The sequence below is a fragment of the Cricetulus griseus genome (assembly GCF_003668045.3).
Source record: "Cricetulus griseus strain 17A/GY chromosome 1 unlocalized genomic scaffold, alternate assembly CriGri-PICRH-1.0 chr1_1, whole genome shotgun sequence".
Classification (NCBI taxonomy): Eukaryota; Metazoa; Chordata; class Mammalia; order Rodentia; family Cricetidae; genus Cricetulus; species Cricetulus griseus.
In genome coordinates, this window is record NW_023276807.1 from 5,364,937 (window position 1) to 5,384,343 (window position 19,407).

General features: G+C 45.8%; 1 protein-coding gene across 1 annotated transcript in view; it reads left to right on the forward strand.

The window, feature by feature from the left end:
* Fhl2 (four and a half LIM domains 2) overlaps window positions 1-13,024 on the forward strand; it is a 37,850-nt gene extending 24,826 nt beyond the window's left edge. Inside the window, exons 4-6 of the mRNA XM_027386736.2 lie at window positions 4,626-4,795; window positions 7,476-7,662; window positions 12,448-13,024. Of these exons, the coding sequence (XP_027242537.1) occupies window positions 4,626-4,795; window positions 7,476-7,662; window positions 12,448-12,599 (509 nt within the window). The 3' untranslated portion in view covers window positions 12,600-13,024. The remainder of the gene's footprint in view (window positions 1-4,625; window positions 4,796-7,475; window positions 7,663-12,447) is intronic.
* Window positions 13,025-19,407: the final 6,383 nt, after the last annotated feature.

Sequence of the window (19,407 nt, forward strand, 5' to 3'; positions counted from 1 at the left end):
TCTTCACATGCCAAAACACGATCCCAGCCAGCTTTGGCTGATCAGGGAGCCCAAAGTCCCCACAAGGAAAGCAAGGTAGACAGCTCCTGAGAGACAACATCTGAGGTTGACCTCTGACCTCTATACATATGTGTGGTTCCCTGTGTGTTCATGTCACACACACACACACACACACACACACACACACACACACACACACACTCACATGGGGGTGATGGGGGATTCAATTCAAGTCGAGACTTTTGAGTTTGTAGTTTCAACTTTAAATCTGAAGCAATGAACAGAATAATCCTGTGTCATTTGGTAGCCAGGTCCCATCAATGTGTGAAGAACATGACGTTTAAGAGACAATTTAGAGTCAAATTGTGATACACGGAACATTGAATGTTCACGGCCTCCTGCATGCCAGTGTACACTCAGCCACTGAGCTATGTCCACAGCCCTCAAGCTCCGACCCTTCTGTGGGAGAGCGGACTAACCAGCTACACTTTGTGTTTTATTTTTGGCTTGCTTTGCTTTTGGCAAAGAAGAGGTGCTGCCGAGTTCTTGGTGACAGACAGACATATGGGAAGTATTTGGGGAAGATACATGGGGCGAGAAGTAATACTTCTCCAAACGAGATAATTAGACCTTTGCTAAGGTAGATTCTTATTGTGACAATACTCTTCTGGTTAATATGACTTTTAAATGACTGTGACACACTGTGACAGGAACAGAAGCACCCAACCCACAGCACAGCTGGGGAGGAGTGGGGACGACAGAGCGAGCTGCTTGGCAACCAATGATGGTTGAATTCTAGGCCACATTAATTAGAAACATAGGGCCTAAGTGGGGTATGACGGTGGGCATTGAAGCATGGCCCCTCCCACATCAATCATCAAGTCATAGGCCCATCTCATGGGGACATTTTAGTAACTGAGGCTCCTCTCCCCAAGTGATTCTACCTCACATCAAGTTGACAAAAACAGACAAACAAATCCAACACCCAGCACAAGACTCTGCCTTAAAAGAGAAAAACAAATTAAATACTTGGCGGTGTCCTGAACAAGAGCCCCAAACAGTCAGTTTGCCGTTCCTCTGGGGGGGGGCAGGGTCCCTCTAAACCCTCCTCATACCTGTAGCCCAAGCACACAGGTGTGCACACAGCTGCCGCCCAGCCACACTGCTACAGCCGAGACATACATCTGCTGCCCAGCTATACAGCTGCAGCCCAGCCACAACAGCTGCAGCCCAGCCACAACAGCTCCACTTATTTCTGTCTCTGTTCTCCCACTTTGGCTTTGTTTGTTCTACTGCCCCACACTCTTCTGTGTGACTCCTGCGGATTCCAGGTCGCTCCAGTTTACCCTGACCTTCATGCATAGAAGACCAGTGCAAGGATCTTTCATGCCTGGGGGCAGACAAGCAGGCCCTGGGGAGGAAAAGGCACAGAGAAGGGACTAGTGTCATCAGAGAGCAGCTGGGCCAGCATCTTGGTGAACTACACGACATGGTACAGGACAAATGAAAAGGAAGACACAGACAGGGTGGCTCATTTCCTTCCCTTGGGCTCTGGGACATCACGGTGAAGGTGTCACGGAGGTGTCACGGAGGCCTTTTGCTGTAGTTAGCACACATAGCCTCCCTAGTAGGGGATAAAAGAGCAGTCCTGGGATCCATCCCCATGTGGTCCATTGTGCTGGAAGAAACCTATGTAGTCTCTGCTTCCTTCCCAGGTGTGGCCAGGAGCTGTGTGAGCCTTGGTCTGCTCACCTCACAGGGAGGTCATGGTCAGCAAGACTCCTCTACTAGAGCATGGTTAAGTGAACCATGCCAATCAGACTTACTTTGAATTCAGAAGCAATGCAGCTGATGGGACCGTACAGCATTTATGTCCCCTTGCATACTATAGGACATATGCCACAGCATTGACCCTCTGTGCTCAGCTCCTCCTGAAGTCTCTCTGATGCTGTGGATATCCTTGCTGAACAGCAAGTGAGCCACAGGAAACCAGTTTGTTTCCCCCCCACCCCCACCCCCACCCTGTCAGTCCGGGATACACCCTGCTCTGGATTTCCAGCTCTCCTGGGTAGAAATGACAGTTCTGAAGTCACAGACTCTCATGGGGACATCGTCTCCTCTTCCAACAAGTCCCAGAAACTTGTCTGTCATTGATTCATTGAATTTGTTTGGAAGTCTCAGTTCAGGCAGCTATTGGAGCTATTTGAAAATTTCACCTGTCTTTGAGACAGACTCACGCAGGCTGTTAGTGAGCGCAGAGGGATGGGTCTGTCAAAGGACTGCCTCACACAATGGTGGGAAGTTAAATATCTGTGGTGCATCCCCACACATCAGCTTGCAGTGGAGCACCTACATTCCACCAGGCAGCTGGCTGGAGGCACACAGGCAATCTCTGAGTTGGTCCTGAGACTTCCTGCCCTGAAGGAGACCTTAGTCTCTTCTACTCAGGTCATCTTCAACTGATTGGGTGAGACCCCTCTGCTGGAATAGATGTAATCTGCTTCATTACAAGTCTCCTGGCTGCAGCCAGGAATCCCATTGAAAACCACACACACAAAGCAGCCTTGGGATCAGGGTATTTGTTGTTATTGCTGTTTAGTATTTAAGAGAAAGGATCTCTCTGCACTGCCAGGCTTGCCTCAAACTCCAGCTCAAGTGATCCTCTTGCCTCAGCCTCCTGAATGGCTGGAACTACAGACATGCCTGTATCTGGAAATGGCCATGATTTGATCACTACTCACTGTTTACAATCATTACTTAAAGTACCATGTACCCTGTTGGATTAGTGTGAATATCATATACCAATTAAAACATAAAAGAACGATGTAAACAGTGGGGAGAGTGTCTCTGTAGCATTGGTAGTGGTTTAAGGTTTGCGGGATAGAGCCGTACCCAGCCCCATACACCACACTGATAAAGCAAGAAACTAGGATTCCATCATAAGCCTATCCTGAGTCTCGCCGGTCCTCATGGCCTGAATGCTAGCCCCTCAGCAGGTTTCTTGCTGATATCAGACGGAGGAAGGCTCGAAGAGACTCGCAGGCTCTAACCTTGCACCAGCGTGTGCCTGGTTCCTTGCTTGTCTGTTTGGATGGAAATAGGACCCCTTTTTCCAAACAGTCTGTTCCTCTCTGTTGGAGACTCTTCTGAGCCCCTTTAACAGAAGGTGCTCTCCTGCCCCCTGCTAGCCACAATTCACAGTAACTCTGAAGCCTGTGGCCATGGCAGTGGGCATCCTTCCAGCACTCTCCCTGAAGGTACAATTCCCCACCCTGCATTGCTATGAGATTTACTTCAGAGCCCAGCATGGTGGAATATACCTGTAGTCCCAGCACTCACGAGGTAGAGTGAGAATGATAGATAAAATTCTACACCAGCCTAGTCTACAATATGAATTCTAGGGCAGCCAGAGCTACAAAACCTGACCCTGTCTCAAGAAAACAAAGGAGCACACACCAAAAGTGAACTGTTGAGAGAGTTGTAGCTGACTGTATTCAGTGAGAAGTCACTTAGCTAGTGGCGTGCTTAACAGCAACAGCTCAGACACGAGCAGGGGACCGAGGTGTACAAGGTGGTAGAGGAGCCAGTCCCTGGGTGCCAAGGAAACACATTTTAAAACTCATTCTCACCTGGATTCTGGTTGTTTAGTGTAATTTTCACTTCAGGACCCCATGGCCCCAGGACAGACTGTGGACTTTTCATTTTAAAAGTCACTGTGTGTTACCCACACATATGCCCTGTGCATTTTACATAGTCTAGGTAAGGCAGAACCTGAACTACTTCTCTTTGAAGAATTAGAAGCTGAGAAAGTGTCCTAAGAATGCTGTATAATAATTCTCAACCGGAGAATGTACCGTATTCCCTCCATACTTAGCAAGTGTATTCTGAGACTCGCCATCGATAGTACTTGGCCTACATTTCCTCTGCTTTATGATAAAATTTAATGTGTGGACTGGACAAAATAATATTAGGGAAGATAAAGTGATGTGGACCCAAGGACTGTGTGGTACCATGATAGTTGGTCTTGTAACTGAGGTGAGTGCACTGGACAACAGGACAATGCCCGTCTTTAGCAAGACTGGATAGAGCAATGTGGTGCCTCACCATACTACCCAGAAGGGTGTGCAATTTACTTTTAATTATTTATTTTTAAAGTATTTTTTATTGTTTATTTCTGGAATCTTCCATTAGATATTTTCACTTTGACCTAAGTTTGGCTGCAGAAACTGAAACCATGGAAGGTTGAAGCATGAGTGTAGAGGGGAACTGTTGTCATCCCTGTGTGACAGCCCCATTCCATAAGAATGAGCTAAATTGTGTTGCATTTCATCTTGTTTTGTGATGCAGAAACGCACTTAGATTTTTATTTTCATTCAACATTTCCAACCACCTTATTTAATGTAAATCTCAAGAGCCTAGTACGTACCCGAATTCTTCTAGGATCACATATGAAGCCTTGACTCAAAAGGCAGAATAGGGATTATCTCCAGTGAGAGGTGAGCCTTTGAGAGCAGGAGAGACTTGCCATGTCATGAGACTCAGTGGTAACGGGCTCTGGAGGCACACTACAGGGACTCCATGCCAGTCTAACGACAGCCGCTGATATCTCCTGCCTCTCACCACAGGTACCCGAAAGATGGAATACAAGGGCAGCAGTTGGCATGAGACCTGTTTCACCTGCCAGCGCTGCCAGCAGCCCATTGGAACCAAGAGCTTCATACCCAAGGAGGACCAGAACTTCTGTGTGCCCTGCTATGAGAAGCAGTATGCCCTGCAGTGTGTGCAGTGCAAAAAGGTACTCGGCTCCCCCAGGGGCTCTTGAACTTCTCAGTTCCCATCCTTGGCCCGACTGTCATGAAGGAACAGCTGTCACATCTCCATGTTAGGAGGGCGTGGACATTTCTGTCTTTCGTGTTTTTTTTTTTTTTTTTCTTCTTCTTGCTCAAGTCTGTGCATTGATGGTCAATTGGGTCTGAGATCTGGTCTCTGTTTCAAAGAGATGAGCTCTGAGAAAAGTTCATGCCTTCCAGAACATTTCTGAATGTCTATGGCCTAATGGCAGAGGGAAGTGAAACTCCCTGTCTTAACCAGTCTCTGTTAAGCTGATCTGGAATCAACAAGAATCACAGAAGAGGGCCACCACTCTCTCCCACATACAGCTCCATGGATGGTGGCACTTGCAGGGCCTCAATGCCATTAGGGCTTATGCCAGTCTGTTGTTATGCCTCTCCCTCCCTCACTTCCCTGCTCATCTGTGCCCTCCCCTCTGCTAATATCCCTGCTCCACCACCCCCTACCACATTTATGGTTATTTTTTACTAATTAATCCTGCACTTTAAGGTCTTGCTTTTTCTGGGATATCTTTCTGCTGTGCAGCTACCTCTTCCAGCTTGGAAACGGTTTGGTTCTTTTCACTGAGGTTCATCTTGACATGGTGGGGGAAGCTCACATGTGGGTTCACCCATCGTGAACTCTAAGCAATGCAGGTAGCTCATTCTTGTTCACCCATGAAGATTTTATGGCCATAGAATCTATAGGTAATGCCTCAAGTTCTCTTCATTTGTTCTTATGCACAACAAAAACCTGAGCTCTGTTTGGAGGTCATTGACCTTGAGATCAGCCCCATGGTCAGGCCTACAAACCTGTAGGGACCCCTACAGACTCCACATTACCACACCATGGAGGCCTCCCCTGGACTCCTTTGAGTTGCTCCCTCCTGTCATCTGCCCATTTAGTTCCTAAAGTGTGGGTGGCATAGCCTTGTGGGGTGCATGCCTTTGTATATGCACTCCCTAAATCCACCCAGAGCTTTCAAGCTAGACACATCCTTCCTTGGGCAATGAAAGAAGCCCTGGAGCATCAGGGATCTGAGACCAGACAGGACTCATTCAAAGGCTGGATTTTAACGTAGGTGGAGATGACTGTGCAGCCTGTGAGTGTCTTGGCACATGTCCCGTGGGACAGGACAGATTGTTCACAGAGCAGGCAACAAGGAGAAAGCAGCTAAGCTGGAGCGTGGAGACTGGGGGTGTTTAGGGAAGAAATCTCTGAGAAAGCTATGCTGAAGCCGAAGTGATGCTGAAGCTGCTGATGTGGTGTGAGAAGGGGGAGGGGTGAGGAGAGGTGGAGGGAGAGTGGGGGGTGGAAGGTACGAAGAGAGATGGAGTGATGAGAGGGGGAGAATAGAAGGGGTGAAGAGAGATGGAGATGGGGGAGTGTAGGGTTTAGGAGACAGTGGATGTGAGATCCAGGGCACAGAGCAAGGACCTCCAGGCAGAATAAATACCACCTCACATATACGTGCCTCCTGTATCTCCACAGAGCATGGAGGACACAGAACACGTAACATAGAATTTATTTTCCTTAAATTCCATTCCTGGGATAGGGGAGTGACCGGCAAATGATCTTTAATGTATGGTTTAATGACAAGAGAGCAGGATAGAAGGGAGTCTCGATTCTTCTTGCCTTGTCATTAACCAGCTATGACTTCATTCTTGGACAATACCTGGGTCTCAGTTGATTCTTCTGCAGCTTAGAAACAGCATCTTGCTGCACAAGCATCATACAAGGACCCCAGAAACTGCCGAATGCTGCCACACTGTTCAAAAAGGAAAACAACAACAACAAAACAAAACAAAACAAAACAAAAAAGATGTGGTCTGGAGTATTTCCTTTTTTTTTTTTTTCCTGCTTCTTTCACCACCGCCTGTCAAGCTGAGACCTATTCAGACTCCCCCGATTTCTGACCCCACTCTTCATACATGCTTCCAATTCCCACGAAAAGCAGTATTTCAAGGTAATTAGATGCAGTTGAGGGATGGCGAGCTGTTTAACACTTTGCACCATCTTCGAAAACCTGTGTCTGTAAGACAGGGTGAGGATAAAGGTTCCCAGGATGCAGGTCCCTTTAGCCCACACCAGTAGGTGCCAATTCCAAATGTCTTTAAGCCTCTCCTGTCCTGCCCTTGTAGTTACTGTCCAGGCTGGGCATGAGAATAAAGCTGGAGAGGTCACCACTTGCTGGTATTTGAGAGAAGGCTTCCACAGAGATTTGTCCACATCTTCATCAGTGCAACGTCATAGCGCTGAGGTCTTGTGCCTTGACTCTTCAGCTACAGGGATGCTCAGAAGAAGGCATCGATGTCCTCAATGTTATCTCTGATCGTGACTGCACCTCTGCATCACCTTTGTGTTTGGGAAGGTGACAATGCCCCATAACACCCATGCCTTCTGTTCCCCTGCACTAGTGATACCTAAAGACCCATTGGCACTAGGGAGAAAGCCAGGAGCCACATTAGTGGTATGGAGGGTAACATGAGGTGCCTGAGGTTTGAGGTTCCTTTACCACTTCAACAAACTGGACGTTTACAGGGGGTTGAGGGCATCATGCGTCATCCACTGGCAACAGTGGTGACAGATGCCTACCAGAAATAGTAGCCGCCCTGACTCTTGCATTTGTTTCTCCCCTCTCCCAGCCCATCACCACAGGAGGTGTCACTTACCGGGAGCAGCCCTGGCACAAGGAGTGCTTTGTGTGCACTGCCTGCAAGAAGCAGCTGTCTGGGCAACGCTTCACAGCAAGGGATGAGTTTCCCTACTGCCTGACCTGTTTCTGTGAGTTGTACGCCAAGAAGTGTGCTGGGTGCACCAACCCCATCAGTGGTAAGCATCCACGAAGGCCACTGTCATGGAATGGGCTGTCTGCCTCCTGGAGCACTGGGGAGGCCTAGAGTTTCAGCATGGGTGTTAGCACCCTGAGGTGCTGCGCCCAGCCCACCTCTCTGCTGCCCGTCCTTGGCACGCTGCTTGTGCTTCAGCAGGTTCCTGATGACTTCCCCTCATCTGGTCATGGAGAACCATTGGCCTGTCGTTGAGTGTTTCTGCTGGGGTCTATGAGCCTGCTATAAGCACATGATCAAAATGTATGATTCATTTCAGCCCCAACATCAGACTCAGTATGTGGAAGTGTCCAGGCCATCTTAGTGAGACTCATTTAACCACAGACCGCAGCTACAGGGAGACACAGGGCACATTCTGAGTCGTTTATTCATAGCACAGCACCCAAAGTGTTTGACAAAGTGAGAGCCCCACATGTCCTGGGCTGGCCAGCCAGTTATCAGGTGGAGACTAGATGGCTTCAGACTGAACACTCACCATATATACCAATCAGTGGCCAGGTGGGGAGAGAAAAGTGCAAGTGTTCTGTCAAATGTAGGAATGTTTCTCGAGGTGGATTTTCCAATCCCATTCACTCATTCCATCTGGTTTAGTTTGCTTTCTATTGCTCTGATAAACACCATGATCAAAAACAACTTGTAGAGCAAAGGGTTTATTTCATCTTACTGCTTACAGTCAAGCAAGAAGGGACGTAAGGGCAGGAACCTGAGGCAGGAGCTCAAGCAGAGCTAGGGAAGAGTGCAGCTTCCTGCCTTGCTCTCCGTGTCTTGCTAGGCCGGCTTCATAACCCAGAACTACCTGTCCAGGGGTGACACTCCCCACATTAGGCTGGGTCCTCCCACGTTGATTGTTAATCAAGAAAATGCCTCAGAGCCTACTTGCCAACAGGAAGAGGTTCCCTTTGCACAGATAACTCTACGTAGTGTCGAGTTGGCAAAAAGTTAACCAGTCCACCATGGCTTTATCCTCGATGTACAATCAGCAGACATAATGTGGCAGGGAGCAGCAAGCCACGGATTTTCCCTGTACCTCTGCAGACACGCACACCAACGTTCGCCTTGCCTAGAACCAAGTCACCTTGGTCCTACTCCCCTTTCACATTGGCAGGACTCTGGAATGTACCCAGAGCTTATGCTTTATTTGCATGTAAAATCAGAGTATACAGAATACTTACATTTTCCTTTGTCAAGACATCTGATTCTAGTGCTCATATACTCTAATTTTCTTGAAATTAGTTATGGAGGAAAATGGGACATTTCTCAGTAATACATCATCTTTGATGCTGTTTTTTTTTTAATAACTTCTGTTGAGGGAAACATTTGCAACACTTTTTAATCTGTGGGAAAACCTCGTAAATGTGAAGGACTTTAGTGCTAGACATGCATGTTTGTTGCAGTTATCATAGAATTCTGAAAAAAACAAAACTCTAGGACGAACACGATTCTTCCTTTAAAACAGCAGAATTAGTTCTTTGAAAAGCAGTGACAGATTTTCAAAAACCATATAGAAGGACTGTCAAATTGCAACTAAAATGTGCTTTCAGACAGATTTCCAGAGACTTACACCCTGAGCTTGGATGAAGTTTCAGACAGGTCTTTAGTGCTTTTCCTCTTCAACACAGTCTACACTGCTTTTGTGAACAAATTGGAAAACACTACAGATTTTTACCTGCAGCAATGCTTGCTTCTCATCTGCAGTCGATCATATTATTTTACCCACACAGATTTGCAAGCGTGTCTAGTCTTTAAAAATGATTTGCAATCTTAAAACAATACCCCTGGTACTTTTAGTGACCCACAGCTGTGTACAGAGCAGTAGTAGTTTTGAGTTCTCAGTCATCTGTGTTTCTGGTTGACACTAGACAAATGAAGCCCTGCCTTTGTGTTCCAGCTTTTTCAAGACAGGGTTTCTCTGTGTAGCTTTGGAGGCTATCCTGGCACTTGCTCTTGTAGACCAGGCTGGTCTCGAACTCACAGAGATCCGCCTGCCTCTGCCTCCTGAGTGCTGGGATAAAAGGCGTGCGCCACCAATGCCCAGCACCAGCTCCCTTCTTAAACATGTGTAGTTTTGAAGATACATCCAATAACAATGACATGTGTTGTTTTTTTTTTTTCCTACATTTTTGTGACTGGGGGGTGGAGCATTTCCATGTAGTGCCCCCAAATGTAAAAAGATGACGTGCCTTATCAGAGGAAATACCTTAAAGGTCCATTCAAGCATTTTAAGTGGACCACAGTGCTAATGTCAATGATTATAAATTATGTCAAAGTGTCTTCTATTCGAAAGGGAGGCACACAGAGAGGAACATCTTTGAGTCGGTCCATTGAAATTTCACAGAGGAGTTTAGAAACCTACTGTGTCTTTCTTAGAAGCGGTAGTTTAGTATTTGTTAATTCAGTCTTGTTAAGGGCATTATGGGGTATAACCACCATGAAAAAATCAGGATTGATTACATAATATATATTCATAATATGCACACACAGACACACACAGACACACAAACACACACCGCCTTTAGGAGTTTTCCCTGTGTTCTGCTCAGTTCCCATTTCTACATCTTGTTCCATATGCTGGCACTTCAGGGCTAAAATAGAGCCTCAGGGGATGTGCTCAACCTGGGACTCCTGTCCTCCATGGTGTTCTCACATCTTTCCTCACACAGATGCCCCCTGCCCACCCCACCAGTGCTCATCTTTGCTGCAGCTCTCTGCTGTAGAACTCAAGGGTGTAAAGGAGTATGGCATGGCAGGGGTCCTAAAAGCTTCTTGGAAGGAGGCTGGAGCGTAAATGAGTGGTTAAGAGCACTGGATGCTCTTCCAGAGGACTTGTGTTCAAGTCCCAGCACCCACATGGTGGTGCACAACAGTCTGCAATTCCAGTTCGGGGGGGGGGGGTGTCTGACACCCTCTTCTGGCCATTTGCACAAACATGGTACACAAATATATGTTCGGGCAGACATGCATATGAAAATTAAAATAAAAACCTCAAAAATAAAAATAAAAACCATCTTGCCTTTGCAGCTCACTCAGATCCATATGCTAAGAAGAGAAACCATCATCTCCCTTCTGCAGCCCTGGGAACTTTCCAGAACTTCCTAAGTGACTAAGGCAGGCAGAAAAATTATAGTGTCAAGACCAAAGCCCAGATTGGGTTCTTCCCAGGGCCAGGGACCAGGCTCTGGTTTTAGGAATACAAAAGGCAATTTATATGGAAACTAGATACTCAGTTTTGCTTGTTTTGTTCCCCTTTGTGGTTCTGTAGATCGAACCCAGGGCATCATACATGCTAAGTAAACAAGCACTGTGCCACTGAGTTAGAGCCTCAGCTCCAGGAATTTGCTTGGTTTTGTTTTGTTTGTTTTGTTTTAATGCTACAAGTTGTTTAGGGAAAGAGGGCTGATGAGCTTTGCTTGTGCATCCCTCTGTCAGGAGCAGAAGTGGTCTTTGGAAGGACACAGGCACTTACTTCATTAGAGACCAGAGCTAAGACCTAGCCTTGCCATGGCTTGCCAAAGAGGAAAAACTTGATAGTTTCCCAGTGTGGAAAGGGTATAATAGGAATTAACTGGTGAGTCAGAGTTCATATAAGTCTGGGAATTGGTGTGAGTGTGGCTATGGTTATAGTTGTTATAGTATGGTTTATCACACCCGACTCTTTTTGTTTTTTTGTTTTTTTGGGACAGGGTTTCCCTGTGGCTTTGGAGACGGTCCTAGAACTCGCTCTGTAGACCAGGCTGGCCTCAATCTCACAAAGATCCACCTGTCTCTGCCTCCCGAGTGCTAGTATTTAAAGGCGTGTGCCACCACCACCTGGCTTACACCAGAATCTTGAGGACTGAAATTCATCATCTAAATTTCACCAGAACACATGGCCAGTGTGGCATAATTCTGTGTATTGCATCCTTCTTTGTTTCAGGGTGGCCAGTGGCCAAATAGACCACTTGTTGTTGCAATCAGTATACTGTGTACCTTAAACATCTCATGGGGACTAGTCAGACATGAGTCATCAGAAGGACAGAGGTGAAACTAGTTAGTTTGCTTGTTTACCAATACTGGAACAGGGCTGTGTAGCTCAGTGCTCAAATGCTTCCATAGCATGCCTGGCTGGGGGCCTGCCTTCAGCACTGTGAAAAAGATAAAACTGCGGTTTTGTTCAGTCCTTGACACTTTCAGGGTCAGCTCCAACCTGTGACCCATTCTTCTTTCATTGTACTGTACCCCGACTCACCAAGCCCCATCTCTCACCTCAGCTCCTGCTTCTAGGGCTGGTCCCAGGATCACCCCTCTGCAGGCTGGTCCTTTCCTCGACATTCCCAGGGTGATCACACCTCCCTTTGTCTCCCTCCCTCCATCTACTCCCTTTGCTATGGCACCCAGCTCCCTTTCCTCGTGGGGAGCAGGTTTCATTTCACAAGGAAACAGGAAACCGCAGACACTTTTCTTCCCGTGGGGGTTGGAAGCCAGGACCCCACGCTCCGTGTGCAAGCGCTCTTCCACTGAGCGACACACCTAGCTCAAACAGGCACTTTTTTATAGGGTGTTATCGCTCCCTTGCTGGAACCAGTTTCTGTGCCCGTTCTTCGGATGACCCTGAGCTGTGCAGAGTTGATGATTGCATGTGAATTCCCTGCTCTCCGTCTCTCGTCTGATGGCCACATGTGCTTCACAGTGGGCACCAAGTTGAAGCGGATCAAACTGTCATGTCTTTTCGGGCTCTGCTGAGGTTGGTCACCTGGAGACACCTCATCCTGTGTTTTCCTTTTGTTCACAGGTCTCGGGGGCACGAAGTACATCTCTTTCGAGGAACGTCAGTGGCACAACGACTGCTTTAACTGTAAGAAGTGCTCCCTGTCCCTGGTGGGGCGAGGCTTCCTCACAGAGAGAGATGACATCCTCTGCCCCGACTGTGGGAAGGACATCTGAAGGCAGCTCGGAAGCCACAACTTTGTGACGTAGAGATTTGGATATTTTCTTTCTTAACCAGGCAGTGCTGTGTTCTGGTTCCCACCAGCCACCACGAGGTTTCCTCTTGCTGTCCCAGCTTCACGTTAATTGAAATCTTTTAGTTCTCTGCACTGCTTCAGTCCTGTTAACCTTGGATGGGGAGATGACTTGGGATTTTGTAGAAATGCAAGGCAGATCAAACAAAGGCATCCTCCCCTGTGTCTCTATAATGCATCCCTTTCACTGCCTATTTAATTTTAAGTGCAATTAACATTTGTTATGAATGTGTTTTCAAGGGAGGGATGGGGTTTGCAGCTTTGTAACTTCCTTTTTGTGTAAAAACCCAGAGTAACATTTATGTGACTTAGAATAAAGTTATTCAGAATAAAACCTTTGGCCAAGCACGGTGTGTGAAATAATGATTAAATGCTGGGGTCTCCCTTTAAATAGCACTTTACTGAGAGGGCCAGTGACCACTGCCTGCAGTAGGTCCCGATGGGGGGGAGTGCAGGTTGGGCTGGGGCAGTATTCATCAAAATTCCACCACACTTTGTTTTAAGAAAGCCTTCTGGTAGTACCATACTTCCCATCACTAACTTTTCTCCCTCACAAACTCTCCTCTTGGAATGCAAATGTAGAATCACTCTACATTTGATGCATAACTTATGCCCCATGATTTGAGTGGCAGCGAGGCTAGGAGGCTAATGACAGGGAACCCAGGTTTTGAGTGTGTGTGTGTGTCTATGTATGCATATGTAGGTGGTATCAGAGTCACACTCTGTAGCAATCATTCTGTTTTAGCTTCCCAAGTGCTGGAATTATGGGATGGCCTATTGTATCCAGCACACCTTTAGGATTTCACTAAAGTGGAAAAACAATACACAGACACACAGAGAACTCAGACTATGGCAGCAGCCTGTGAAAGAATCTTGCCTAGTGGCTAAAAGAGGACACAGTGAGCCAATTTGTGTATCTGACAATGCATTCATTTCTCTTTAGGATGGCAGAGTGGCGACTTTTCTCCCTCTTCTTTCATAAGAAAAAGACAGTATGATAAAAAGGCAAGCCGTACAAAAGGAATACCTCTGTTCAGTAATGTAACGTTAGGTTTTTTAAATAATGGATACAGAATGTCTTTTTATTTTTGACAATATCAAACATGTATATAATGTATATGAGTCACTTTTTTACTCACCATTTCCTTCTCTACTCCCTTTCCCACTCCTGCTGATCCCCGACAAATCCTCTCCTACCTCCATGTTATAATCCACCTAGTTTTATTAGGATTGCTTGCATGAGCACGGGTGAGGTTATTTACTCAAGCACGGACAACTTACCAATAGCTATACCACTGAAAGCAATTACTCCCCTTTCCAAACAATCATTAATTATAATAGATCCTCAGGGAGGGGCGGGGCCTTATTGGCCCCTCATCCCTGCATGATGGAATTCTGAGGGGCCCCATCATGTGCTGATAACCAGAACTACTGGCTTCCTGAGGAAAACAGCTACGCTATTGCCAGAAGACAGCATTTTACGTCAGTCCTTCCGGTCCCCTGGCTCTTACGTTCTGCCCTCTTTTCCGCAGTGTTTGCTTGCAGGGAGTGAAGCGGATGACCGACCGCTTCAGGCCGAGCACCCAGCAGCCACTGCATTGATCATCATCCACTGCAAGGTAGAGAGAGCAGCTCTATACTGTGGGTGTAAACAAATATTTAGAGGGCAGTTTGATACCTCGAGCCTTTAGCAAAACAATAGGCTCTCCACTAGCGCTTATGACTTTCCCACTGGCTTTCTGAGTCAGTTTCCTAATCTGGATGATGCTTAGTAACATGTGGAGTGGTTGTGGTGATTGGGATGAGACATGGTCCTCCAAGTCTCAAGTATTTGAACACTTGGTCCCCAGTTGGTGGCCATTTTTGGGAGGTTATGCAACCTCTAGGAGGTGGAGCCTTGCTGGAGGAGTTATGTCACTGGGGATGGGCTTTGAGGTTTTATAGCCTCACCCTACTTCCGGCTCCTCATCTGCTTCCTGTGTGTGGATATAGACGTGATCTTCCAGTATCTTGCTCCTGCGGCCATGCACCCCACCCTGATGGACTCTCACTACTCTGGCACTGTAAACAAACATAAACTTTCTCCGTAAGTTTCTTTGGGTCATGATGCCTTAGCACAGCAACATGAAAGTAACTAATACCACCGTGGGTCTTCTGGACTTAAAGCAGACTTGAGGTTTTGCCATTGTCTTAGTTACTTTTCTATTGCTGTAATAAGAATGATCAAGACAACTCATTAAAAGAAAACATTGATGAAAAAAGAGGCCATGAATGTGAAGGAGAGTGTCAGGGGTATATGGCAGGGGTATATGGGAGGGGTATATGGGAGGGGTATATGGCAGGGGTATATGGGAGGGGTATATGGGAGGGGTATATGGCAGGGGTATATGGCAGGGGTATATGGGAGGGGTATATGGGAGGGGTATATGGGAGGGGTATATGGGAGGGGTATATGGGAGGGTTTGGAGAAAGGATCCACAAGCACAAGGTGGAGAAGGAGGGAGGGAGGGAGAGAGAGAGAGAGAGAGAGAGAGAGAGGACAGAGTCAGAGAGAGACAGAGAGAGGACAGAGACAGAGAGAGACAGAGAGAGACAGAGAGAGAGAGACAGAGAGACAGAGAGAGAGACAGAGAGAGAGAGACAGAGAGAGAGAGAGAGCGTGCACTGGGAATTGCAGGAGTCTTAAAATCTCAAAGCCCACCCCAGTGACACACCTCTCGAAGACCGCATATCCTTCCCTGTTCATAGGGGAAACTGATCTATAATTCTTAGGTCCTTTCCTCTCTCCCTCCCTCCCTCCCTCCCTCCCTCCCTCCCTCCCTCCCTCCCTCACCCCCCTCTCTCTCTCTCTCTGTGTGTGTGTGTGTGTGTGTGTGTGTGTGTGTGTGTGTGTGTGAGACCTTATCTGAGTAATACTGGCTTCATAAATTGAGTCTGGCATTCCCTCTATGCTATGGAACCATTTGAGAAGCATTGGCTCAAGCTCATCTTTAAAGGTTTGGTAAGATTAGGCAGTGAATTCATGTGGTCCTGGGATTTTCCTTATTGTGAAACTTTTTATAGTTTCTGTAACATTGGTTGTAATAAATCTGCTTGACTTGTTTTATATATTCTTTACTCAGTCTTGGTTGGTTGGTATGTATCTAGGAGCATCCACTTCTTCTAGATTTTCCAGTCTTTTTAAGCAAAATTTCAAAATATTCCCTAATGATTTTCTGGGCTTTGTTGGAATTGGTGTTAACCCCCCTCCATCTCAACTTTTACTAATTTGGGCATTCTCTACCTCCACCACACCCCCATTTTGCCAGAAAGCCGCTAATCTTGTTTACTTTTTCAAGAACCAACTCATTAACTCTGATTGATTTTATATGTTATTCTTTAGTTTCTGTGTCATTAATTTATGCCCTCATCTTTATAATTTCTTGGGGGAGGTAGTCTGTTTTTAAATTTTTAATTTAATGTGCATGGGTGTTTTTTAGGCACATGTCTGTGTACCATTTGTGTGCAAGTGCCACCACAGGCCAGAAGAGGGTATCAGATCCCCTGGAACCGGAGTTACAGAGTTCTGTGAGTTTTGTGTGCCGAGAATCAAATGTGGGTCCTCTGGAAAAGCAGCCAGTGTCTTAACCATTGAGCCATATTTCCAGCCCTTTATCCTTTCTTACTGCGGATTCCTTTGGAGTTTGGATTGTTCTTGTTTTCCTAAGATATTGTGGTTCATCATTATGTTATTTAGTTATTAAAAAGTCTTTCTGACTTTTTAACAGATGTACTTATAGCTATAAACTTTCCTCTTAGAGCTGCCTTAGCTGCAACCCAATTCTGGTAAGCTCTACTTTCAGTTTCATTGATTCTAAGACTACTAGAGAATTCCTGTCCAATTTCCTCGCTGATGCACTGGTCATCGAAGACTATATCGTCGATACTTGTAACATCCATGTCATAATCAGATGATGTTTCTCGTCCTTCCCTCCATCATCCAGCTCTTAGAATTTTTCCACATTCCCTAAGCCTTGGAGGGGTTGATATAGATGTTCCATTTGGGCCAGAGCCCACAACAGCTACTCATTCTCAGCTTCTTTAGCTGCACCTTGAGAGTATTTGCATTTATCATAGTTTGCCACAAAAAGAAACTTCTCTGATCAATGCCGAGAGTGGCACTTAGTTATTGGGATGGGGATGAGAGATGACGGGGTGGGGTAAGCATCGTCAGAATGCACTATACAATGTATTAAGTTGTCAAAGAATAAATTTAATTAAAGAATAATTGTATTTTAAAATAACCTTTATATTAAAATTTAAAAATAATTTAAAGTCTTTGATAAAGAAAAACATTAATTTTTCCATTCTTCATGTATTTGTGTAGTTTCTACAATTTCTCTTACTACTAACTTAGTTTTATTCTACCATGATCTGATAAAATTCAGGAAATTATTTCAATTATTTTGTATTTTTGGCAACATTGGGTTTATGGTCTAGGATGTGTTCTATTTTAGAAATGTTTCCATGGGCTGCTAAGAAGATTATGTATTCTTTGTCTTTTGGAAGGAGTATTATGTATGTATCTGTTAAGTTCATTTGATTAACTTTCTGAAACAGTCTTTTGCTGGTGTTATAACATGCACTTTCAGAATTCCAGTACTGACTGAACAGGACTCAACAGGACTGCTGAGACAGCCAGTCTTATGGGCTGAACAACTACTGGATCTTTGACCTTCCTGACTGGAGATATTCATGTTGGACTACTCAGATCATAGCCTATAAGCCAATCCAATAAATCACATATACATATTCATTCATTCCATTAGCTCTGTTCCTTTAGAGAACCATACTATGAAGTTGGTACCAGGGAATGGGCTATTCAGTGACAGGCCAGACCATGCTGCTTTGGGGGAGAATGAGAAAGATTTGAGATTTTGGACTAAAAGCAGTTGAAGTTGGACTAAATGCTGTAAGCAGGCTTAATGGGCAATTCTAGTAGGAGCCTGAAAGACAGCAGTACTGAGAGCAATGTGGACTGTGGAGGCCCAACTCAAGAGGTTTCAGACAGGAACAACATTAGTAACTGCCAAGAGACCACTTGAGATATTTTGGCGAAGAAAGTGGCTGCTCTCTGCCTTTGTCCCAAGAATCTGGCTGAGGCTAAATTGAAAAGTAGTGGATTAATTTCCTTGGTGGAGATTTCAAGACAGCCTAATAGTGACTGTCACATGGCTATCAGTATTCACTCTAATATATACAATGAAAAAGAACAAGTGGAGCAAAATGAAATCCAATTTAAGGAGAAAAAGAGAGCCGAGGCTTGTGCTGAAAGAGATTCAAGACAGAATAAAGGGACGAGTGTCCTCAGGGCAAGACCCCACCAAGGTAAGTGTTCAACTTGCATAAAGGAAAGGCCTAAGGAATTTTTTTTCCTAAAAAGCAACAACAAAAGAAAGCTTCAGCAGGCCTGGTGGTGGTGGCACACCCTTTAATTCCAGCAGAGACAGGTGGATCTCTGTGAGTTCGAGGCCAGCCTGGTCTATAGAGTTCGTTCCAGGACAGGCTTCAAAGCTACAGAGAAAGCCTGTCTCAAACAAACAAGCAAACAAAAAACAAAACGAAAAACAAAAAAAGGGGAGAGAGAGAGACAGAGATAGAGGGATAGACAGCAAATGTGATTCTGTGGGGCTAGATTCCATCCCAAGCAGTCAGCTGAACTTGCCAGTGTTGTCCATGTGGTTCTGGCTTCAGAATCATGAGGGATACACAAGTAAAGAGGATATATAATCTCCCTCCATGGTTAAAGAGAGCCAGTGGCAGGAGAGTTCCTGAATGGAAGCCTTGATGGACCATTTCACGAAGCTGTGAAAATGAAGCCTGGATTGCACTGGAGACCCCAAGATGTTGGAGATGCCAGAGCCATGAGACATCTGCTGTTGATAGCTGCACACAGGAAGTGGATCCAGCCAAGGAGAGAGGAGTATGCTACAGGCAGCAAAGCTGGAAGGGTGGAGCCATCGAAGCCATCTGACATCACACATGAAGCTTCAGGGTCTGGAATTTGTGCTGCTGGCTATTGGTCTTGCTTTGGTTCAGTATTTCTCACGGTGTCCCCATTCCTTCCTTTTCAAATAGTAACTATATCCGGTGCCATTGTATGTTGGAAGTATGCTACTTGCCTTTTTATTTTATAAGGGATTACAATTAAGAGACTACCCGAGTCTCAGAAGAGAGTGACTTTGGACTTTTAAACTGTGCTAAGACTGTGAAAGACTACAGGGACCTCTGAAGTTGAACTGCATTTTGCACTATGACATATATAGCCATGAGCTTGAGGGTAGGGAGGTGAATGTGATGGTTTGAATGAGAACGGCCCCCATAGGTTCATGTAGTTGAATACTTGGTCCCAGCTGGTAGACCTGTTTGGGGTAGGATTAGGTGGCCTTTTTAGAGGTGTGTTATTGGGGGCGAGCACTGAGGCTTCAAAAGAACTGTCTGCCACGTGGGTGTATCTCAAGATGTTAGCTTTCAGCTACTGCTCCAATGCATATCTGCCTATCTGCCTGCTATAATACTCCTCACCATGATGGTTATAGACTCTAACCCTCTGAAACTGTAAGCCTCGCTTAAACCTCCTAAAGTTGCCTTGGTCATGGTGTCTTATCACAGTAATTGAAAGACAGGAGATGTAGCCTTGCTAGAGGAAGTGTGTGTGTGTGTGTGTGTGTGTGTGTGTGTGTGTGTGTGTG